The sequence below is a fragment of the Salmo salar genome, chromosome 11 (assembly GCF_965601325.2).
Source record: "Salmo salar chromosome 11, fSalSal1, whole genome shotgun sequence".
Lineage (NCBI taxonomy): Eukaryota > Metazoa > Chordata > Actinopteri > Salmoniformes > Salmonidae > Salmo > Salmo salar.
In genome coordinates this window covers 45,694,960-45,720,919 of record NC_138301.1, presented here as the reverse complement: position 1 = coordinate 45,720,919, position 25,960 = coordinate 45,694,960, and the positions used below count along the sequence as shown (strand labels likewise).

The following is a 25,960-nucleotide window of genomic DNA, read 5'->3' as shown; positions in this document are numbered from 1 at the left end:
TGTGTGTGTGTGTGTGTGTGTGTACTTATTCATTTTTGTGTGTGTCTCACCTCCAGCCAGACCACTACAGTAGGGCCGTCCCACTGGGCGAAGGGAAGACTCTGCCTGCGAGCCTCCTCCAGCAACTCATGCCTAAAACAACACACATGGTTAGAGACAGAGAGAGAGATAGAGATAGAGAGAGAGATAGAGACAGAGATAGAGACAGAGATAGAGACAGAGATAGAGACAGAGATAGAGACAGAGATAGAGACAGAGATAGAGACAGAGATAGAGACAGAGATAGAGACAGAGATAGAGACAGAGATAGAGACAGAGACAGAGAGACAGAGAGAGATAGAGAGACTAGACAGAGAGACAGATAGACAGATAGACAGATAGAGAGATAGAGAGATAGAGAGAGATAGAGAGAGAGATATAGAGAGAGAGATATAGAGAGAGAGATAGAGAGAGAGATATATATAGAGAGAGAGAGATAGAGAGAGAGAGAGATAGAGAGATAGAGAGAGAGAGATATAGAGAGAGAGATATATAGAGAGAGAGATATAGAGAGAGAGAGATAGAGAGAGAGAGCGATAGAGAGAGAGAGCGATAGAGAGAGAGAGCGATAGAGAGAGAGAGCGATAGAGAGAGAGAGCGATAGAGAGAGAGAGCGATAGAGAGAGAGAGATATATAGAGAGAGATAGAGAGAGAAAGATAGAGAGATAGAGAGAGAGAGCGATAGAGAGAGAGCAATATAGAGAGAGCGATAGAGAGAGAGCAATATAGAGAGAGCGATATAGAGAGAGCGATATAGAGAGAGCGAGAGAGCGATAGAGAGAGATAGAGAGAGATAGAGAGATATATAGAGAGAGAGATATATATAGAGAGAGATATATATAGAGAGAGATAGAGAGAGAGAGAGATATAGAGAGAGAGATATAGAGAGAGAGATATAGAGAGAGAGATATAGAGAGAGAGATATAGAGAGAGAGATATAGAGAGAGAGATATATATAGAGAGAGATATAGAGATAGAGAGAGATACACACACACACAGAGAGAGCCCATTTCACCACACACACACACCTCAACCGCCACACCATGAAAACACAGTACCTCACACACACACATTGTTGTAAACATGCCGAGGTAAAACAGAGAGAAAGCTGAGGATTTTAACCCTGCGGCAGTTCAGACCTAGAGAAAGAGAGGGAGAGGGAGAGAGCAACCCCAGATCATTTCCAGAACATTCTGGCCAGGTAAACAGGTCAGAAGTTTAAAGGCTGGTGACCACTTCAACGCTTGGCAGGAGTCACATTTAAATCAATAAATTTGGTGGAAGACTCCTGCTCCTGAGTCAAGGAGACCACCTTTATGCCAAGCCACTGTTACATAACCAGTATCTTTGTGGCCAACAGACTAAGGGCATCATGGGAAATGGAGTTATCACAACGGTTCAACACTAGGGGAAAATGTGTGTTAGTTAGAATGCATCCATAACACAACAGTCAGTAGAGGACAGAACACATGCAACAAAATACATGGAAAAACCTTCAGATAGTGCGTTTGTCTATTTTTGTGTGTAATATCGTGGTCCACAAGATGTTACCATCCACTACTTAGCAGTGGAAAGATCCCACTAGTATCAGATCAGAACTAAAGCCTGGCAAGACTGACTCAGTGTCAACTTCCACGGTTCTTAGACTACACCTGTTAGTCTCATGTTTACGAAGCAATGTGACAAAATTACATTTGAATTCAGGAAGTACAATGAAAAATCCAATTCTCTACCATGCTTTTCAAATTAGGACATTTTGGAATTGAGTTTACTGTTTGAATTGACTGGAATTGAAATGGACTTGACACCAACCCTGATAAGTTGATCCTAGTTCTTTAGTTAACACCGGAAGAGGCTCAGAGAAAGCTTTCTAAAAACGGCAGGTAGACACATTCCTGTTAGTTGAGATGGTACTGTAAGGTATAGCAGTGAGGAAAATACATCAGGTCTGAGGAGAGCTGGTCAGGGCAGCATGAAGCCAACTGTTTGGAGGCAAAGAGCGCAAAGCAACAAGCAACATGGAGGAGATGACTCACCCTGTCTTTGGACTACAGATGGAATGAGAGAGGGATGAAATAAAAGAGTCAGAATCAGCTAAATAAAAAGAACTGAAGCCAATTAAAAATAACCTAACTAGGCATAGGAGAGCACCTGGTGGCAATGGCCAATGAGAACCAAGCTTGGACTCCTGGTGGCGATGGCCAATGAGAACCAAGCTTGGACTCCTGGTGGCGATGGCCAATGAGAACCAAACTTGGACTCCTGGTGGCGATGGCCAATGAGAACCAAGCTTGGACTGTATCAAACTAACATAGATCTATCAAAAGTGTCATTAAATGTTTGCTTCAAAACACAAAACTAATTCAACCGCCTTACTTTATGCATATTTGAAAGTTATACAGTTATGATCAAGTCACCCCTTGATTACTTAAAGAAAAAAGGGGGACATTAGTTCATAAAAATGAATGAATGTGAAATGGAAGCCTGGCTGACACACTGCATCATATCAACCTGAACTAGAAGCATGGAGCTGTACAAACGCATAGGGCTGGTTTCCCAGACACAGATAAGAGTCCACCCCTGGACTAACAAGCATTCATTAATAGGAGTGCGGGAAACTGGCCCTTAGAAAATCCCACCCTGGCAGTGTGGCTGAGGAGATGCAGTGAATTGGGAGATCGAGTTTGTGTGGACGGGACGGGCGGGGGTATGAGACCAGGACCCTGGGAGGGACAGCATGGAGCATGAGGCCAGGGAGGGACAGCATGGGGCCAGGGAGGGACAGCATGGGGCATGACGCCAGGGAGGGACAGCATGGGGCATGAGGCCAGAGAGGGACAGCATGGGGCATGAGGCCAGGGAGGGACAGCATGGGGCATGAGGCCAGGGAGGGACAGCATGGGGCATGAGGCCAGGGAGGGACAGCATGGGGCATGAGGCCAGGACCCAGGGAGGGACAGCATGGAGAGGGGACATGAGGCCAGGATCCAAGGGAGGGACAGCATGGAGAGGGGACATGAGGCCAGGACCCAGGGAGGGACAGCATGGAGAGGGGACATGAGGCCAGGACCCAGGGAGGGACAGCATGGAGAGGGGACATGAGGCCAGGACCCAGGGAGGGACAGCATGGAGAGCGGACATGAGGCCAGGACCCAGGGAGGGACAGCATGGAGAGGGGACATGAGGCCAGGACCCAGGGAGGGACAGCATGGAGAGGGGACATGAGGCCAGGACCCAGGGAGGGACAGCATGGAGAGCGGACATGAGGCCAGGACCCAGGGAGGGACAGCATGGAGAGGGGACATGAGGCCAGGACCCAGGGAGGGACAGCATGGAGAGGGGACATGAGGCCAGGACCCAGGGAGGGACAGCATGGAGAGGGGACATGAGGCCAGGACCCAGGGAGGGACAGCATGGAGAGGGGACATGAGGCCAGGACCCAGGGAGGGACAGCATGGAGAGGGGACATGAGGCCAGGACCCAGGGAGGGACAGCATGGAGAGGGGGCTGTGTGTGAGAGAGCAGGTGGCAGCACGCTACACGGCAGGGTGAGCATAGAGCAACACAGGGCTGTTACAGTGCTGGGGTCTGATCTACAACGGCCATATAGAACACACAAGCATAAACAGCAGCATGGCTGGAGCCATCAACCAGACCTATCTGAGCTAGATTGACCTCTCTAGTACAGCAAGATCTATGGTTGACCGAGTAGATGCTGGGATGGAAGCAGAAAACACCAGTCTAGCTACCACCAGTACTATCTACTGTTAACTAGAAGGAACCACTCTATCTACTGTTAACTAGAAGGAACCAGTCTAGCTACCACCAGTAGTATCTACTGTTAACTAGAAGGAACCAGTCTATCTACTGTTAACTAGAAGGAACCAGTCTATCTACTGTTAACTAGAAGGAACCAGTCTATCTACTGTTAACTAGAAGGAACCAGTCTATCTACTGTTAACTAGAAGGAACCAGTCTATCTACTGTTAACTAGAAGGAACCAGTCTATCTACTGTTAACTAGAAGGAACCAGTCTAGCTACCACCAGTAGTATCTACTGTTAACTAGAAGGAACCAGTCTATCTACTGTTAACTAGAAGGAACCAGTCTAGCTACCACCAGTAGTATCTACTGTTAAGTAGAAGGAACCAGTCTAGCTACCACTCCAGTACTATCTACTGTTAACTAGAAGGAACCAGTCTATCTACTGTTAACTAGAAGGAACCAGTCTAGCTACCACTCCAGTACTATCTACTGTTAACTAGAAGGAACCAGTCTATCTACTGTTAACTAGAAGGAACCAGTCTAGCTACCACTCCAGTAGTATCTACTGTTAACTAGAAGGAACCAGTCTATCTACTGTTAACTAGAAGGAACCAGTCTAGCTACCACTCCAGTAGTATCGACTGTTAACTAGAAGGAACCAGTCTAGCTACCACTCCAGTCTATCTACTGTTAACTAGAAGGAACCAGTCTAGCTACCACTCCAGTAGTATCTACTGTTAACTAGAAGGAACCAGTCTAGCTACCACTCCAGTAGTATCTACTGTTAACTAGAAGGAACCAGTCTAGCTACCACTCCAGTAGTATTTACTGTTAACAGTAGATAGACTGGTTCCATCTAGTTAACTAGATGGAACCAGTCTAGCTACCACTCCAGTAGTATGTACTGTTAACTAGATGGAACCAGTCTAGCTACTACTCCAGTAGTATCTACTGTTAACTAGAAGGAACCAGTCTAACTACCACTGTTAACTAGAAGGAACCAGTCTAGCTACCACTCCAGTACTATAGAGCGTCTGCTAAATGACTTAAATGTAAATGTAAATCTACTGTTAACTAGAAGGAACCAGTACTATCTACTGTTAACTAGAAGGAACCAGTCTAGCTACCACTGTTAACTAGAAGGAACCAGTCTAGCTACCACTCCAGTAGTATCTACTGTTAACTAGATGGAACCAGTCTAGCTACTGTTAACTAGAAGGAACCAGTCTAGCTACCACTCCAGTACTATCTACGTTGCGTCACTGACAGAAGCGGTGACAGGATGTGGAAACACCTACTTCTTCTGCAGTTTCCTGTTCTTCTCAGCGGGGCCGCCTAGTTTTCCCAGCCCCAGTGCATCCTGGGGAGAGGTCTCTGCCTCAGGGGTACCAGCTGTGAGGAGAGATGGAGGGTCAGAGATTAACGTCAGTGCAGGTAGTCCCTTCCTGTTTCAGCTTGTTTTCTTCTGTTTGCTGCCTAATGAACATGACCCAGCAGGCATGTTTTAGGGAGGGGGGGACTGACCTTGGCTGCCAGGGGACTGACCTTGGCTGCCAGGGGACTCCTTGCTCCCTGGGGGGCCTGGCCGACCCTTCTCCTTCTTGCCAAAGAGGCGCCCGATGGAGGACTTGATGCTCTTCTTCTTGGCTGCCTTGTTCAGAGAGTCCTGACTGCTGTTACTGCTGCTGGGGTTACTACCCTGGCCGTCCTGTAGGGTGGTCATACTGAGACAGAGAGAGGTGGGGTGAGAGGAAGAGCGAGATGGGGGGGAGAGAGGTAGAGCGAGATGGGGGGAGAGAGGGAGGGGAGAGAAAAGGTGGGCGAGAGAGAGAAAAGGGGGAGCGAGAGAGAGAAGGGGGAGCGAGAGAGAGAAGGTGGGCGAGAGAGAGAAAAGGTGGGCGAGAGAGAGAAAAGGGGGAGCGAGAGAGAGAAGGGGGAGCGAGAGAGAGAAAAGGTGGGCGAGAGAGAGAGAAGGGGGAGCGAGAGAGAAAAGGTGGGCGAGAGAGAGAGAAGGGGGAGCGAGAGAGAGAAGGGGGAGCGAGAGAGAGAAAAGGTGGGCGAGAGAGAGAAAAGGTGGGCGAGAGAGAGAGAAGGGGGAGCGAGAGAGAAAAGGTGGGCGAGAGAGAGAAAAGGTGGGCGAGAGAGAGAAAAGGTGGGCGAGAGAGAGAAAAGGTGGGCGAGAGAGAGAAGGGGGAGCGAGAGAGAGAAGGGGGAGCGAGAGAGAAGTGGAGCAAGATGGGCATGAATGCATAAAGAGATATACAGAGAGAGATCGAGAAAGAGAGAAAGCGAGGGAGAGAGATGTGGATAGATAAATACATTGAAAGATCAGAAACAGAGGGATGAAGGGATGGATGAACGGACAGATAAGAGAACGACAGAAGGAGAGAGAGAGAGAGAAACATGGCTATTGTAGAAAACAGAGTGATATATTGGTCAGGCAGAAAGGGGCTTCCTACCTGCGGATGTCTCTGATGTCCTCATGGCTGGCAGTGTGGCTGGTCCCCTTGTGCAGGCGCATGGAGCGCGGTGTGGTGGGAGGGGACGTCTCACACTGGATTGTGGTCTTGTCGTCCTGGGCAGACTAGAACAACACGGGGACACTCAGTCAGTTACTGTCTTCTAACGGGAAAAGGGGGTAGAGGAGGAGAGCTTTTATAAAGCGTCTCTTGCTTCTCTGTATGGAATCGATGTGGAGGACAGAGGAGAAGACAGACTAGTTCTTCAACTTAGAAAGAAGAAAAGAAGTCTCCCCTCGCTTTGTGACATGTTCATTTCAGGATGTTCAAGACACTCAGGGTTTGGGAAGTGTAGAGGTGAGACACGTGTGGAGGGGGGGGGGACACACACACCGAAGGAAAGAGTGAAGGTTTGAGTAAGTCAGGGAGTGTGGGGTTGGGAAGTCACATTTTAGGGGGGTGTAGAGTCTAAACTACAGGTTATGGTTGGGAAGGTGCAGACAGACCGGCAGGCAGGCAGGCAGGCAGGGTAGAGGCCAGAGAGAGAGAGCAGTAACTAGCGTGGTCTCTAGATTACCTTCCTGCGGTGCTTGCGCAGGTCACTAGGCTGAAGCATGGCAGCGGAGGAGGAGAGAAGAGAGGACGTTAGATACACACACAACCAGCAGAACAGAAAGCCCAGCACAGGCACACACTACACAAGGTGTGTGTGAGGGAAGAGTGTCTTCCAAAGAGAGACACACACACACACACACGCACACACACACACACACACACACACACACACACACACACACACACACACACACACACACACACACACACACACACACACACACACACACACACACACACACACACACACACACACACACACACACACACACACACACACACACACAGAGAGAGAGAGAGACAGAAAAACTCACACACAGACTAAGTGAAAAAGTAGAGTCCAACATGCACCTGAGGACAAAACTGTGGAAATCAGGTTGACCATGTTACACACACAGTCCACCCCATTACCACCACCCTGCATTACTACATCACTCTACTGTCTCCTCCTACCACCACCCTGCATTACTACATCACTCTACTGTCTCCTCCTACCACCACCCTGCATTACTACATCACTCTACTGTCTCCTCCTACCACCACCCTGCATTACTACATCACTCTACTGTCTCCTCCTACCACCACCCTGCATTACTACATCACTCTACTGTCTCCTCCTACCACCACCCTGCATTACTACATCACTCTACTGTCTCCTCCTACCACCACCCTGCATTACTACATCACTCTACTGTCTCCCCCTACCACCACCCTGCATTACTACATCACTCTACTGTATGTCTCCCCCCTACCCCCACCCTGCATTTCTACATCACTGTACTGTCTCCCCCTACCACCACCCTGCATTACTACATCACTCTACTGTCTGTCTCCCCCCTACCACCACCCTGCATTACTACATCACTCTACTGTCTGTCTCCCCCCTACAACCACCCTGCATTACTACATCACTATACTGTCTCCCCCTACCAACCACCCTGCATTACTACATCACTCTACTGTCTCCCCCTTACCACCACCCTGCATTACTACATCACTCTACAGTCTCCCCCTCTACCACCACCCTGCATTACTACATCACTCTAGCGTCTCCCCCTCTACCACCACCCTGCATTACTACATCACTCTACTGTCTGTCTCCCCCTATCACCACCCTGCATTACTACATCACTCTACTGTCTGTCTCCCCCTATCACCACCCTGCATTACTACATCACTCTACTGTCTGTCTCCCCCCTACCACCACCCTGCATTACTACATCACTCTACTGTCTGTCTCCCCCCCTACCACCACCCTGCATTACTACATCACTCTACTGTCTCCCCCTACCACCACCCTGCATTACTAAATCACTATACTGTCTCCCCTACCACCACCCTGCATTACTACATCACTCTACTGTCTGTCTCCCCCCTACCACCACCCTGCATTACTACATCACTCTACTGTCTGTCTCCCCCCTACCACCACCCTGCAATACTACGTCTCCCCCCTACCACCACCCTGCATTACTACATCACTCTACTGTCTCCCACCTACCACCACCCTGCATTACTACATCACTCTACTGTCTCCCCCCTATCACCACCCTGCATTACTACATCACACTACTGTCTCCCCCTTACCACCACATCACTCTACTGTCTCCCCCTACCACCACCCTGCATTACTACATCATTCTACTGTCTGTCTCCCCCCTACCACCACATCACTCTACTGTCTCCCCCTCTACCACCACCCTGCATTACTACATCACTCTGTCTGTCCCCCCCTACCACCACCCTGCATTACTACGTCACTCTGTCTGTCCCCCCCTACCACCACCCTGCATTACTACATCACTCTACTGTCTGTCTCCCCCCTACCACCCCCCTGCATTACTACATCACTCGACTGTCTGTCTCCCCCCTACCACCACCCTGCATTACTACATCACTCTACTGTCTCCCCCCTACCACCATCCTGCATTACTACATCACTCTACTGTCTGTCTCCCCCCTACCACCACCCTGCATTACTACATCACTCTACTGTCTGTCTCCCCCCTACCACCACCCTGCATTACTAAATCACTCTACTGTCTGTCTCCCCCTACCACCACCCTGCATTACTACATCACTCTACTGTCTGTCTCCCCCCTACCACCACCCTGCATTTCTACATCACTCTACTGTCTCCCCTACCACCACCCTGCATTTCTACATCACTCTACTGTCTCCCCCTACCACTACCCTGCATTTCTACATCACTCTACTGTCTGTCTCCCCCTACCACCACCCTGCATTACTACACTGTCTCCCCCTCTACCACCACCCTGCATTACTACATCACTCTACTGTCTCCCCCTCTACCACCACCCTGCATTACTACATCACTCTACTGACTCTCCCCTATCACCACCCTGCATTACTACATCACTCTACTGTCTCCCCCTACCACCCTGCATTACTACATCACTCTACTGTATGTCTCCCCCCTACCCCCACCCTGCATTTCTACATCACTGTACTGTCTCCCCCCTACCACCACCCTGCATTACTACATCACTCTACTGTCTCCCCCCTACCACCACCCTGCATTACTACATCACTCTACTGACTCTCCCCTATCACCACCCTGCATTACTACATCACTCTACTGTCTCCCCCTACCACCCTGCATTACTACATCACTCTACTGTATGTCTCCCCCCTACCCCCACCCTGCATTTCTACATCACTGTACTGTCTCCCCCTACCACCACCCTGCATTACTACATCACTCTACTGTCTGTCTCCCCCCTACCACCACCCTGCATTTCTACATCACTCTACTGTCTCCCCCTACCACCACCCTGCATTTCAACATCACTCTACTGTCTCCCCCTACCACCACCCTGCATTACTACATCACTCTACTGTCTCCCCCCTACCACCACCCTGCATTTCTACATCACTGTACTGTCTCCCCCTACCACCACCCTGCATTACTACATCACTCTACTGTCTGTCTCCCCCCTACCAACTCCCTGCATTTCTACATCACTCTACTGTCTCCCCCTACCACCACCCTGCATTTCAACATCACTCTACTGTCTCCCCCTACCACTACCCTGCATTTCTACATCACTCTGTAACCCCCTACCACCACTCTGCATTACTACATCACTCTACTGTCTGTCTCCCCCTACCACCACCCTGCATTACTACACTGTCTCCCCCTCTACCACCACCCTGCATTACTACACTGTCTCCCCCTCTACCACCACCCTGCATTACTACATCACTCTACTGTCTCCCCCTCTACCACCACCCTGCATTACTACATCACTCTACTGTCTGTGTCCCCCCTACCACCACCCTGCATTACTACATCACTCTACTGTCTGTGTCCCCCTCTACCACCACCCTGCATTACTACATCACTCTACTGTCTCCCCCTCTACCACCACCCTGCATTACTACATCACTCTACTGTCTGTGTCCCCCCTACCACCACCCTGCATTACTACATCACTCTACTGTCTGTGTCCCCCCTACCACCACCCTGCATTACTACATCACTCTACTGTCTCCCCCCTACCAAAACCCTGCATTACTACATCACTCTACTGTCTCTCCCCTATCACCACCCTGCATTACTACATATCTCTACTGTCTGTCTCCCCCTTACCACCACCCTGCATTACTACATCACTCTACTGTCTCTCCCCTATCACCACCCTGCATTACTACATCACTCTACTGTCTCTCCCCTACCACCACCCTGCATTACTACATCACTCTACTGTCTGTCTCCCCCCTACCACCACCCTGCATTACTACATCACTCTACTGTCTGTCTCCCCCCTACCACCACCCTGCATTACTACATCACTCTACTGTCTGTCTCCCCCCTACCACTACCCTGCATTACTACATCACTCTACTGTCTGTCTCCCCCCTACCACCACCCTGCATTACTACATCACTCTACTGTCTGTCTCCCCCCTACCACCACCCTGCATTACTACATCACTCTACTGTCTCCTCCTACAACCACCCTGCATTTCTACATCACTCTACTGTCTCCCCCTACCACCACCCTGCATTACTACATCACTCTACTGTCTCCCCCCTACCACCACCCTGCATTACTACATCACTCTACTGTCTCCCCCTCTACCACCACCCTGCATTACTAAATCACTCTACTGTCTGTCTCCCCCTACCACCACCCTGCATTACTACATCACTCTACTGTCTCCCCCCTACCACCACCCTGCATTACTACATCACTCTACTGTCTGTCTCCCCCCTACCACCACCCTGCATTACTACATCACTCTACTGTCTGTCTCCCCCCTACCACCACCCTGCATTACAACATCACTTCACTCTACTGTCTGTCTCCCCCCTACCACTACCCTGCATTACTACATCACTCTACTGTCTGTCTCCCCCCGACCACCACCCTGCATTTCTACATCACTCTACTGTCTCCCCCTACCACCACCCTGCATTTCTACATCACTCTACTGTCTCCCCCTACCACCACCCTTCATTACTACATCACTCTACTGTCTGTCTCCCCCCTACATTACTACATCACTCTACTGTCTGTCTCCCCCCGACCACCACCCTGCATTTCTACATCACTCTACTGTCTCCCCCTACCACCACCCTGCATTTCTACATCACTCTGTCTCCCCCTACCACCACCCTGCATTTCTACATCACTCTACTGTCTCCCCTACCACCACCCTGCATTAATACATCATTCTACTGCCTGTCTTCCCCCTACCACCACCCTGCATTCCTACATCACTCTACTGTCTCCCCCTACCACTACCCTGCATTTCTACATCACTCTACTGTCTGTCTCCCCCTACCACCACCCTGCATTACTACACTGTCTCCCCCTCTACCACCACCCTGCATTACTACATCACTCTACTGTCTCCCCCTCTACCACCACCCTGCATTACTACATCACTCTACTGTCTCCCCCCTACCACAACTGTGCATTACTACATCACTCTACTGTCTCCCCCCTACCACCACCCTGCATTACTACATCACTCTACTGTCTGTCTCCCCCCTACCACCACCCTGCATTACTACATCACTCTACTGTCTCCCCCCTACCACCACCCTGCATTATTACATCACTCTACTGACTCTCCCCTATCACCACCCTGCATTACTACATCACTCTACTGTCTCCCCCTCCACCACCCTGCATTACTACATCACTCTACTGTCTCCCCCTACCACCACCCTGCATTACTACATCACTCTACTGTATGTCTCCCCCCTACCCCCACCCTGCATTTCTACATCACTGTACTGTCTCCCCCTACCACCACCCTGCATTACTACATCACTCTACTGTCTGTCTCCCCCTACCACCACCTTGCATTTCTACATCACTCTACTGTCTGTCTCCCCCCTACCACCACCCTGCATTTCAACATCACTCTACTGTCTCCCCCTACCACCACCCTGCATTACTACATCACTCTACCGTCTCCCCCCTACCACCATCCTGCATTACTACATCACTCTACCGTCTGCCCCTTTACCACCACCCTGCATTACTTCATCACTCTACCGTCTCCCCCCCTACCACCACCCTGCATTTCTACATCACTCTACTGTCTCCCCCTACCACCACCCTTCATTACTACATCACTCTACTGTCTGTCTCCCCCCTACATTACTACATCACTCTACTGTCTGTCTCCCCCCGACCACCACCCTGCATTTCTACATCACTCTACTGTCTCCCCCTACCACCACCCTGCATTTCTACATCACTCTGTCTCCCCCTACCACCACCCTGCATTTCTACATCACTCTACTGTCTCCCCTACCACCACCCTGCATTAATACATCATTCTACTGCCTGTCTTCCCCCTACCACCACCCTGCATTCCTACATCACTCTACTGTCTCCCCCTACCACTACCCTGCATTTCTACATCACTCTACTGTCTGTCTCCCCCTACCACCACCCTGCATTACTACACTGTCTCCCCCTCTACCACCACCCTGCATTACTACATCACTCTACTGTCTCCCCCTCTACCACCACCCTGCATTACTACATCACTCTACTGTCTCCCCCCTACCACAACTGTGCATTACTACATCACTCTACTGTCTCCCCCCTACCACCACCCTGCATTACTACATCACTCTACTGTCTGTCTCCCCCCTACCACCACCCTGCATTACTACATCACTCTACTGTCTCCCCCTACCACCACCCTGCATTATTACATCACTCTACTGACTCTCCCCTATCACCACCCTGCATTACTACATCACTCTACTGTCTCCCCCTCCACCACCCTGCATTACTACATCACTCTACTGTCTCCCCCTACCACCACCCTGCATTACTACATCACTCTACTGTATGTCTCCCCCCTACCCCCACCCTGCATTTCTACATCACTGTACTGTCTCCCCCTACCACCACCCTGCATTACTACATCACTCTACTGTCTGTCTCCCCCCTACCACCACCCTGCATTTCTACATCACTCTACTGTCTCCCCCTACCACCACCCTGCATTACTACATATCTCTACTGTCTGTCTCCCCCTTACCACCACCCTGCATTACTACATCACTCTACTGTCTCTCCCCTATCACCACCCTGCATTACTACATCACTCTACTGTCTCTCCCCTACCACCACCCTGCATTACTACATCACTCTACTGTCTGTCTCCCCCCTACCACCACCCTGCATTACTACATCACTCTACTGTCTGTCTCCCCCCTACCACCACCCTGCATTACTACATCACTCTACTGTCTGTCTCCCCCCTACCACTACCCTGCATTACTACATCACTCTACTGTCTGTCTCCCCCCTACCACCACCCTGCATTACTACATCACTCTACTGTCTGTCTCCCCCCTACCACCACCCTGCATTACTACATCACTCTACTGTCTGTCTCCCTCCTACCACCACCCTGCATTACTACATCACTCTACTGTCTCCTCCTACCACCACCCTGCATTTCTACATCACTCTACTGTCTCCCCCTACCACCACCCTGCATTTCTACATCACTCTACTGTCTCCCCCCTACCACCACCCTGCATTACTACATCACTCTACCGTCTCCCCCCTACCACCACCCTGCATTACTACATCACTCTACTGTCTGTCTCCCCCCTACCACCACCCTGCATTACAACATCACTTCACTCTACTGTCTGTCTCCCCCCTACCACCACCCTGCATTACTACATCACTCTACTGTCTGTCTCCCCCCTACCACCACCCTGCATTACTACATCACTCTACTGTCTGTCTCCCCCCGACCACCACCCTGCATTTCTACATCACTCTACTGTCTCCCCCTACCACCACCCTGCATTTCTACATCACTCTGTCTCCCCCTACCACCACCCTGCATTTCTACATCACTCTACTGTCTCCCCTACCACCACCCTGCATTAATACATCATTCTACTGCCTGTCTTCCCCCTACCACCACCCTGCATTCCTATATCACTCTACTGTCTCCCCCTACCACTACCCTGCATTTCTACATCACTCTGTAACCCCCTACCACCACTCTGCATTACTACATATCTCTACTGTCTCCTCCTACCACCACCCTGCATTACTACACTGTCTCCCCCCTACCACCACCCTGCATTACAACATCACTCTACTGTCTCCCCCTACCACCACCCTGCATTACTACATATCTCTACTGTCTGTCTCCCCCTTACCACCACCCTGCATTACTACATCACTCTACTGTCTCTCCCCTATCACCACCCTGCATTACTACATCACTCTACTGTCTCTCCCCCACCACCACCCTGCATTACTACATCACTCTACTGTCTGTCTCCCCCCTACCACCACCCTGCATTACTACATCACTCTACTGTCTGTCTCCCCCCTACCACCACCCTGCATTACTACATCACTCTACTGTCTGTCTCCCCCCTACCACCACCCTGCATTACTACATCACTCTACTGTCTCCTCCTACCACCACCCTGCATTTCAACATCACTTCACTCTACTGTCTGTCTCCCCCCTACCACCACCCTGCATTACTACATCACTCTACTGTCTGTCTCCCCCCTACCACCACCCTGCATTACTACATCACTCTACTGTCTGTCTCCCCCCGACCACCACCCTGCATTTCTACATCACTCTACTGTCTCCCCCTACCACCACCCTGCATTTCTACATCACTCTACTGTCTCCCCTACCACCACCCTGCATTAATACATCATTCTACTGCCTGTCTTCCCCCTACCACCACCCTGCATTCCTATATCACTCTACTGTCTCCCCCTACCACCACTCTGCATTACTACATCACTCTACTGTCTGTCTCCCCCTACCACCATCCCTGCATTACTACACTGTCTCCCCCTCTACCACCACCCTGCATTACTACATCACTCTACTGTCTCCCCCCCTACCACCACCCTGCATTACTACATCACTCTACTGTCTCCTCCTACCACCACCCTGCATTACAACATCACTCTACTGTCTCCTCCTACCACCACCCTGCATTACTACACTGTCTCCCCCCTACCACCACCCTGCATTACAACATCACTCTACTGTCTCCCCCTACCACCACCCTGCATTACTACATATCTCTACTGTCTGTCTCCCCCTTACCACCACCCTGCATTACTACATCACTCTACTGTCTCTCCCCTATCACCACCCTGCATTACTACATCACTCTACTGTCTCTCCCCTACCACCACCCTGCATTACTACATCACTCTACTGTCTGTCTCCCCCCTACCACCACCCTGCATTACTACATCACTCTACTGTCTGTCTCCCCCCTACCACCACCCTGCATTACTACATCACTCTACTGTCTGTCTCCCCCCTACCACCACCCTGCATTACTACATCACTCTACTGTCTGTCTCCCCCCTACCACCACCCTGCATTACTACATCACTCTACTGTCTGTCTCCCCCCTACCACCACCCTGCATTACTACATCACTCTACTGTCTCCTCCTACCACCACCCTGCATTTCTACATCACTCTACTGTCTCCCCCTACCACCACCCTGCATTACTACATCACTCTACTGTCTCCCCCCTACCACCACCCTGCATTACTACATCACTCTACTGTCTCCCCCTCTACCACCACCCTGCATTACTAAATCACTCTACTGTCTGTCTCCCCCTACCACCACCCTGCATTACTACATCACTCTGTCTCTCCCCTATCACCACCCTGCATTACTACATCACTCTACTGTCTCCCCCCTACCACCACCCTGCATTACTACATCACTCTACCGTCTCCCCCCTACCACCACCCTGCATTACTACATCACTCTACTGTCTGTCTCCCCCCTACCACCACCCTGCATTACTACATCACTCTACTGTCTGTCTCCCCCCGACCACCACCCTGCATTTCTACATCACTCTACTGTCTCCCCCTACCACCACCCTGCATTTCTACATCACTCTGTCTCCCCCTACCACCACCCTGCATTTCTACATCACTCTACTGTCTCCCCTACCACCACCCTGCATTAATACATCATTCTACTGCCTGTCTTCCCCCTACCACCACCCTGCATTCCTATATCACTCTACTGTCTCCCCCTACCACTACCCTGCATTTCTACATCACTCTGTAACCCCCTACCACCACTCTGCATTACTACATCACTCTACTGTCTGTCTCCCCCTACCACCATCCCTGCATTACTACACTGTCTCCCCCTCTACCACCACCCTGCATTACTACATCACTCTACTGTCTCCCCCTCTACCACCACCCTGCATTACTACATCACTCTACTGTCTCCCCCCTACCACCACTGTGCATTACTACATCACTCTACTGTCTCCCCCCTACCACCACCCTGCATTACTACATCACTCTACTGTCTGTCTCCCCCCTACCACCACCCTGCATTACTACATCACTCTACTGTCTGTCTCCCCCCGACCACCACCCTGCATTTCTACATCAATCTACTGTCTCCCCCTACCACCACCCTGCATTTCTACATCACTCTGTCTCCCCCTACCACCACCCTGCATTTCTACATCACTCTACTGTCTCCCCTACCACCACCCTGCATTAATACATCATTCTACTGCCTGTCTTCCCCCTACCACCACCCTGCATTCCTATATCACTCTACTGTCTCCCCCTACCACTACCCTGCATTTCTACATCACTCTGTAACCCCCTACCACCACTCTGCATTACTACATCACTCTACTGTCTGTCTCCCCCTACCACCATCCCTGCATTACTACACTGTCTCCCCCTCTACCACCACCCTGCATTACTACATCACTCTACTGTCTCCCCCTCTACCACCACCCTGCATTACTACATCACTCTACTGTCTCCCCCCTACCACCACTGTGCATTACTACATCACTCTACTGTCTCCCCCCTACCACCACCCTGCATTACTACATCACTCTACTGTCTCCTCCTACCACCACCCTGCATTACAACATCACTCTACTGTCTCCTCCTACCACCACCCTGCATTACTACACTGTCTCCCCCCTACCACCACCCTGCATTACAACATCACTCTACTGTCTCCCCCTACCACCACCCTGCATTACTACATATCTCTACTGTCTGTCTCCCCCTTACCACCACCCTGCATTACTACATCACTCTACTGTCTCTCCCCTATCACCACCCTGCATTACTACATCACTCTACTGTCTCTCCCCTACCACCACCCTGCATTACTACATCACTCTACTGTCTGTCTCCCCCCTACCACCACCCTGCATTACTACATCACTCTACTGTCTGTCTCCCCCCTACCACCACCCTGCATTACTACATCACTCTACTGTCTGTCTCCCCCCTACCACCACCCTGCATTACTACATCACTCTACTGTCTGTCTCCCCCCTACCACCACCCTGCATTACTACATCACTCTACTGTCTGTCTCCCCCCTACCACCACCCTGCATTACTACATCACTCTACTGTCTCCTCCTACCACCACCCTGCATTTCTACATCACTCTACTGTCTCCCCCTACCACCACCCTGCATTACTACATCACTCTACTGTCTCCCCCCTACCACCACCCTGCATTACTACATCACTCTACTGTCTCCCCCTCTACCACCACCCTGCATTACTAAATCACTCTACTGTCTGTCTCCCCCTACCACCACCCTGCATTACTACATCACTCTGTCTCTCCCCTATCACCACCCTGCATTACTACATCACTCTACTGTCTCCCCCCTACCACCACCCTGCATTACTACATCACTCTACCGTCTCCCCCCTACCACCACCCTGCATTACTACATCACTCTACTGTCTGTCTCCCCCCTACCACCACCCTGCATTACTACATCACTCTACTGTCTGTCTCCCCCCGACCACCACCCTGCATTTCTACATCACTCTACTGTCTCCCCCTACCACCACCCTGCATTTCTACATCACTCTACTGTCTCCCCCTACCACCACCCTGCATTTCTACATCACTCTGTCTCCCCCTACCACCACCCTGCATTTCTACATCACTCTACTGTCTCCCCTACCACCACCCTGCATTAATACATCATTCTACTGCCTGTCTTCCCCCTACCACCACCCTGCATTCCTATATCACTCTACTGTCTCCCCCTACCACTACCCTGCATTTCTACATCACTCTGTAACCCCCTACCACCACTCTGCATTACTACATCACTCTACTGTCTGTCTCCCCCTACCACCATCCCTGCATTACTACACTGTCTCCCCCTCTACCACCACCCTGCATTACTACATCACTCTACTGTCTCCCCCTCTACCACCACCCTGCATTACTACATCACTCTACTGTCTCCCCCCTACCACCACTGTGCATTACTACATCACTCTACTGTCTCCCCCCTACCACCACCCTGCATTACTACATCACTCTACTGTCTGTCTCCCCCCTACCACCACCCTGCATTACTACATCACTCTACTGTCTGTCTCCCCCCGACCACCACCCTGCATTTCTACATCACTCTACTGTCTCCCCCTACCACCACCCTGCATTTCTACATCACTCTGTCTCCCCCTACCACCACCCTGCATTTCTACATCACTCTACTGTCTCCCCTACCACCACCCTGCATTAATACATCATTCTACTGCCTGTCTTCCCCCTACCACCACCCTGCATTCCTATATCACTCTACTGTCTCCCCCTACCACTACCCTGCATTTCTACATCACTCTGTAACCCCCTACCACCACTCTGCATTACTACATCACTCTACTGTCTGTCTCCCCCTACCACCATCCCTGCATTACTACACTGTCTCCCCCTCTACCACCACCCTGCATTACTACATCACTCTACTGTCTCCCCCTCTACCACCACCCTGCATTACTACATCACTCTACTGTCTCCCCCCTACCACCACTGTGCATTACTACATCACTCTACTGTCTCCCCCCTACCACCACCCTGCATTACTACATCACTCTACTGTCTCCCCCTCTACCACCACCCTGCATTACTAAATCACTCTACTGTCTGTCTCCCCCTACCACCACCCTGCATTACTACATCACTCTACTGTCTCCCCCCTACCACCACCCTGCATTACTACATCACTCTACTGTCTGTCTCCCCCCTACCACCACCCTGCATTACTACATCACTCTACTGTCTGTCTCCCCCCTACCACCACCCTGCATTACAACATCACTTCACTCTACTGTCTGTCTCCCCCCTACCACTACCCTGCATTACTACATCACTCTACTGTCTGTCTCCCCCCGACCACCACCCTGCATTTCTACATCACTCTACTGTCTCCCCCTACCACCACCCTGCATTTCTACATCACTCTACTGTCTCCCCCTACCACCACCCTTCATTACTACATCACTCTACTGTCTGTCTCCCCCCTACATTACTACATCACTCTACTGTCTGTCTCCCCCCTACCCCCACCCTGCATTTCTACATCACTGTACTGTCTCCCCCTACCACCACCCTGCATTACTACATCACTCTACTGTCTGCCCCCTACCACCACTGTGCATTACTACATCACTCTACTGTCTCCCCCCTACCACCACCCTGCATTACTACATCACTCTACTGTCTGTCTCCCCCCTACCACCACCCTGCATTACTACATCACTCTACTGTCTCCCCCCTACCACCACCCTGCATTACTACATCACTCTACTGACTCTCCCCTATCACCACCCTGCATTACTACATCACTCTACTGTCTCCCCCTCCACCACCCTGCATTACTACATCACTCTACTGTCTCCCCCTACCACCACCCTGCATTACTACATCACTCTACTGTATGTCTCCCCCCTACATCCACCCTGCATTTCTACATCACTGTACTGTCTCCCCCTACCACCACCCTGCATTACTACATCACTCTACTGTCTGTCTCCCCCCTACCACCACCCTGCATTTCTACATCACTCTACTGTCTCCCCCTACCACCACCCTGCATTTCAACATCACTCTACTGTCTCCCCCTACCACTACCCTGCATTTCTACATCACTCTGTAACCCCCTACCACCACTCTGCATTACTACATCACTCTACTGTCTGTCTCCCCCTACCACCACCCTGCATTACTACACTGTCTCCCCCTCTACCACCACCCTGCATTACTACATCACTCTACTGTCTCCCCCTCTACCACCACCCTGCATTACTACATCACTCTACTGTCTCCCCCCTACCACCACTGTGCATTACTACATCACTCTACTGTCTCCCCCCTACCACCACCCTGCATTACTACATCACTCTACTGTCTGTCTCCCCCCTACCACCACCCTGCATTACTACATCACTCTACTGTCTCCCCCCTACCACCACCCTGCATTACTACATCACTCTACTGACTCTCCCCTATCACCACCCTGCATTACTACATCACTCTACTGTCTCCCCCTACCACCACCCTGCATTACTACATCACTCTACTGTATGTCTCCCCCCTACCCCCACCCTGCATTTCTACATCACTGTACTGTCTCCCCCTACCACCACCCTGCATTACTACATATCTCTACTGTCTGTCTCCCCCTTACCACCACCCTGCATTACTACATCACTCTACTGTCTCTCCCCTATCACCACCCTGCATTACTACATCACTCTACTGTCTCTCCCCTACCACCACCCTGCATTACTACATCACTCTACTGTCTGTCTCCCCCCTACCACCACCCTGCATTACAACATCACTTCACTCTACTGTCTGTCTCCCCCCTACCACCACCCTGCATTACTACATCACTCTACTGTCTGTCTCCCCCCTACCACCACCCTGCATTACTACATCACTCTACTGTCTGTCTCCCCCCGACCACCACCCTGCATTTCTACATCACTCTACTGTCTCCCCCTACCACCACCCTGCATTTCTACATCACTCTGTCTCCCCCTACCACCACCCTGCATTTCTACATCACTCTACTGTCTCCCCTACCACCACCCTGCATTAATACATCATTCTACTGCCTGTCTTCCCCCTACCACCACCCTGCATTCCTATATCACTCTACTGTCTCCCCCTACCACTACCCTGCATTTCTACATCACTCTGTAACCCCCTACCACCACTCTGCATTACTACATCACTCTACTGTCTGTCTCCCCCTACCACCATCCCTGCATTACTACACTGTCTCCCCATCTACCACCACCCTGCATTACTACATCACTCTACTGTCTCCCCCTCTACCACCACCCTGCATTACTACATCACTCTACTGTCTCCCCCCTACCACCACTGTGCATTACTACATCACTCTACTGTCTCCCCCCTACCACCACCCTGCATTACTACATCACTCTACTGTCTCCTCCTACCACCACCCTGCATTTCTACATCACTCTACTGTCTCCTCCTACCACCACCCTGCATTACTACATCACTCACTGTCTCCCCCCTACCACCACCCTGCATTACTACATCACTCTACTGTCTCCCCCCTACCACCACCCTGCATTACTACATCATCTCTACTGTCTGTCTCCCCCTACCACCACCCTGCATTACTACATCACTCTACTGTCTCTCCCCTATCACCACCCTGCATTACTACATCACTCTACTGTCTCTCCCCTACCACCACCCTGCATTACTACATCACTCTACTGTCTGTCTCCCCCCTACCACCACCCTGCATTACTACATCACTCTACTGTCTGTCTCCCCCCTACCACCACCCTGCATTACTACATCACTCTACTGTCTGTCTCCCCCCTACCACCACCCTGCATTACTACATCACTCTACTGTCTGTCTCCCCCCTACCACCACCCTGCATTACTACATCACTCTACTGTCTGTCTCCCCCCTACCACCACCCTGCATTACTACATCACTCTACTGTCTGTCTCCCCCCTACCACCACCCTGCATTACTACATCACTCTACTGTCTCCTCCTACCACCACCCTGCATTTCTACATCACTCTACTGTCTCCCCCTACCACCACCCTGCATTACTACATCACTCTACTGTCTCCCCCCTACCACCACCCTGCATTACTACATCACTCTACTGTCTCCCCCCTACCACCACCCTGCATTACTACATCACTCTACTGTCTGTCTCCCCCTACCACCACCCTGCATTACTACATCACTCTGTCTCTCCCCTATCACCACCCTGCATTACTACATCACTCTACTGTCTCCCCCCTACCACCACCCTGCATTACTACATCACTCTACCGTCTCCCCCCTACCACCACCCTGCATTACTACATCACTCTACTGTCTGTCTCCCCCCTACCACCACCCTGCATTACAACATCACTTCACTCTACTGTCTGTCTCCCCCCTACCACCACCCTGCATTACTACATCACTCTACTGTCTGTCTCCCCCCTACCACCACCCTGCATTACTACATCACTCTACTGTCTGTCTCCCCCCGACCACCACCCTGCATTTCTACATCACTCTACTGTCTCCCCCTACCACCACCCTGCATTTCTACATCACTCTGTCTCCCCCTACCACCACCCTGCATTTCTACATCACTCTACTGTCTCCCCTACCACCACCCTGAATTAATACATCATTCTACTGCCTGTCTTCCCCCTACCACCACCCTGCATTCCTATATCACTCTACTGTCTCCCCCTACCACTACCCTGCATTTCTACATCACTCTGTAACCCCCTACCACCACTCTGCATTACTACATCACTCTACTGTCTGTCTCCCCCTACCACCATCCCTGCATTACTACACTGTCTCCCCCTCTACCACCACCCTGCATTACTACATCACTCTACTGTCTCCCCCTCTACCACCACCCTGCATTACTACATCACTCTACTGTCTCCCCCCTACCACCACTGTGCATTACTACATCACTCTACTGTCTCCCCCCTACCACCACCCTGCATTACTACATCACTCTACTGTCTCCCCTTCTACCACCACCCTGCATTACTAAATCACTCTACTGTCTGTCTCCCCCTACCACCACCCTGCATTACTACATCACTCTACTGTGTCCCCCCTACCACCACCCTGCATTACTACATCACTCTACTGTCTGTCTCCCCCCTACCACCACCCTGCATTACAACATCACTTCACTCTACTGTCTGTCTCCCCCCTACCACTACCCTGCATTACTACATCACTCTACTGTCTGTCTCCCCCCAACCACCACCCTGCATTTCTACATCACTCTACTGTCTCCCCCTACCACCACCCTGCATTTCTACATCACTCTACTGTCTCCCCCTACCACCACCCTTCATTACTACATCACTCTACTGTCTGTCTCCCCCCTACATTACTACATCACTCTACTGTCTGTCTCCCCCCGACCACCACCCTGCATTTCTACATCACTCTACTGTCTCCCCCTACCACCACCCTGCATTTCTACATCACTCTGTCTCCCCCTACCACCACCCTGCATTTCTACATCACTCTACTGTCTCCCCTACCACCACCCTGCATTAATACATCATTCTACTGCCTGTCTTCCCCCTACCACCACCCTGCATTCCTACATCACTCTACTGTCTCCCCCTACCACTACCCTGCATTTCTACATCACTCTGTAACCCCCTACCACCACTCTGCATTACTACATCACTCTACTGTCTGTCTCCCCCTACCACCACCCTGCATTACTACATCACTCTACTGTCTCCCCCCTACCACAACTGTGCATTACTACATCACTCTACTGTCTGTCTCCCCCCTACCACCACCCTGCATTACTACATCACTCTACTGTCTCCCCCCTACCACAACTGTGCATTACTACATCACTCTACTGTCTGTCTCCCCCCTACCACCACCCTGCATTACTACATCACTCTACTGTCTCCCCCCTACCACCACCCTGCATTACTACATCACTCTACTGTCTCCCCCCTACCACCACCCTGCATTATTACATCACTCTACTGACTCTCCCCTATCACCACCCTGCATTACTACATCACTCTACTGTCTCCCCCTCCACCACCCTGCATTACTACATCACTCTACTGTCTCCCCCTACCACCACCCTGCATTACTACATCACTCTACTGTATGTCTCCCCCCTACCCCCACCCTGCATTTCTACATCACTGTACTGTCTCCCCCTACCACCACCCTTCATTACTACATCACTCTACTGTCTCCCCCCTACCACCACCCTGCATTACTACATCACTCTACTGTCTGTCTCCCCCCTACCACCACCCTGCATTACTACATCACTCTACTGTCTGTCTCCCCCCTACCACCACCCTGCATTACTACATCACTCTACTGTCTCCCCCCTACCACCACCCTGCATTACTACATCACTCTACTGACTCTCCCCTATCACCACCCTGCATTACTACATCACTCTACTGTCTCCCCCTCCACCACCCTGCATTACTACATCACTCTACTGTCTCCCCCTACCACCACCCTGCATTACTACATCACTCTACTGTATGTCTCCCCCCTACATCCACCCTGCATTTCTACATCACTGTACTGTCTCCCCCTACCACCACCCTGCATTACTACATCACTCTACTGTCTGTCTCCCCCCTACCACCACCCTGCATTTCTACATCACTCTACTGTCTCCCCCTACCACCACCCTGCATTTCAACATCACTCTACTGTCTCCCCCTACCACTACCCTGCATTTCTACATCACTCTGTAACCCCCTACCACCACTCTGCATTACTACATCACTCTACTGTCTGTCTCCCCCTACCACCACCCTGCATTACTACACTGTCTCCCCCTCTACCACCACCCTGCATTACTACATCACTCTACTGTCTCCCCCTCTACCACCACCCTGCATTACTACATCACTCTACTGTCTCCCCCCTACCACCACTGTGCATTACTACATCACTCTACTGTCTCCCCCCTACCACCACCCTGCATTACTACATCACTCTACTGTCTGTCTCCCCCCTACCACCACCCTGCATTACTACATCACTCTACTGTCTCCCCCCTACCACCACCCTGCATTACTACATCACTCTACTGACTCTCCCCTATCACCACCCTGCATTACTACATCACTCTACTGTCTCCCCCTACCACCACCCTGCATTACTACATCACTCTACTGTATGTCTCCCCCCTACCCCCACCCTGCATTTCTACATCACTGTACTGTCTCCCCCTACCACCACCCTGCATTACTACATATCTCTACTGTCTGTCTCCCCCTTACCACCACCCTGCATTACTACATCACTCTACTGTCTCTCCCCTATCACCACCCTGCATTACTACATCACTCTACTGTCTCTCCCCTACCACCACCCTGCATTACTACATCACTCTACTGTCTGTCTCCCCCCTACCACCACCCTGCATTACAACATCACTTCACTCTACTGTCTGTCTCCCCCCTACCACCACCCTGCATTACTACATCACTCTACTGTCTGTCTCCCCCCTACCACCACCCTGCATTACTACATCACTCTACTGTCTGTCTCCCCCCGACCACCACCCTGCATTTCTACATCACTCTACTGTCTCCCCCTACCACCACCCTGCATTTCTACATCACTCTGTCTCCCCCTACCACCACCCTGCATTTCTACATCACTCTACTGTCTCCCCTACCACCACCCTGCATTA

At 51.1% G+C, this 25,960-nt stretch overlaps 1 protein-coding gene across 22 annotated transcripts in view; it reads right to left on the bottom strand.

Annotated features, from left to right (window-relative positions):
* Positions 1 to 25,960, bottom strand: part of LOC106587739 (liprin-alpha-1) — a 135,963-nt gene that overhangs the window by 9,809 nt on the left and 100,194 nt on the right. For 11 of the 22 annotated variants that reach the window (XM_082957979.1, XM_082957982.1, XM_082957984.1 and 8 more), the window contains exons 17-22: positions 6,842 to 6,871; positions 6,265 to 6,389; positions 5,330 to 5,529; positions 5,104 to 5,197; positions 2,077 to 2,088; positions 51 to 132 (exon numbers count right to left, since the gene is read on the bottom strand). In XM_082957979.1, the coding sequence (XP_082814105.1) occupies positions 51 to 132; positions 2,077 to 2,088; positions 5,104 to 5,197; positions 5,330 to 5,529; positions 6,265 to 6,389; positions 6,842 to 6,871 (543 nt within the window). The remainder of the gene's footprint in view (positions 1 to 50; positions 133 to 2,076; positions 2,089 to 5,103; positions 5,198 to 5,329; positions 5,530 to 6,264; positions 6,390 to 6,841; positions 6,872 to 25,960) is intronic. The other 11 variants (XM_082957983.1, XM_082957992.1, XM_082957990.1 and 8 more) reach the window with 4 other exon arrangements.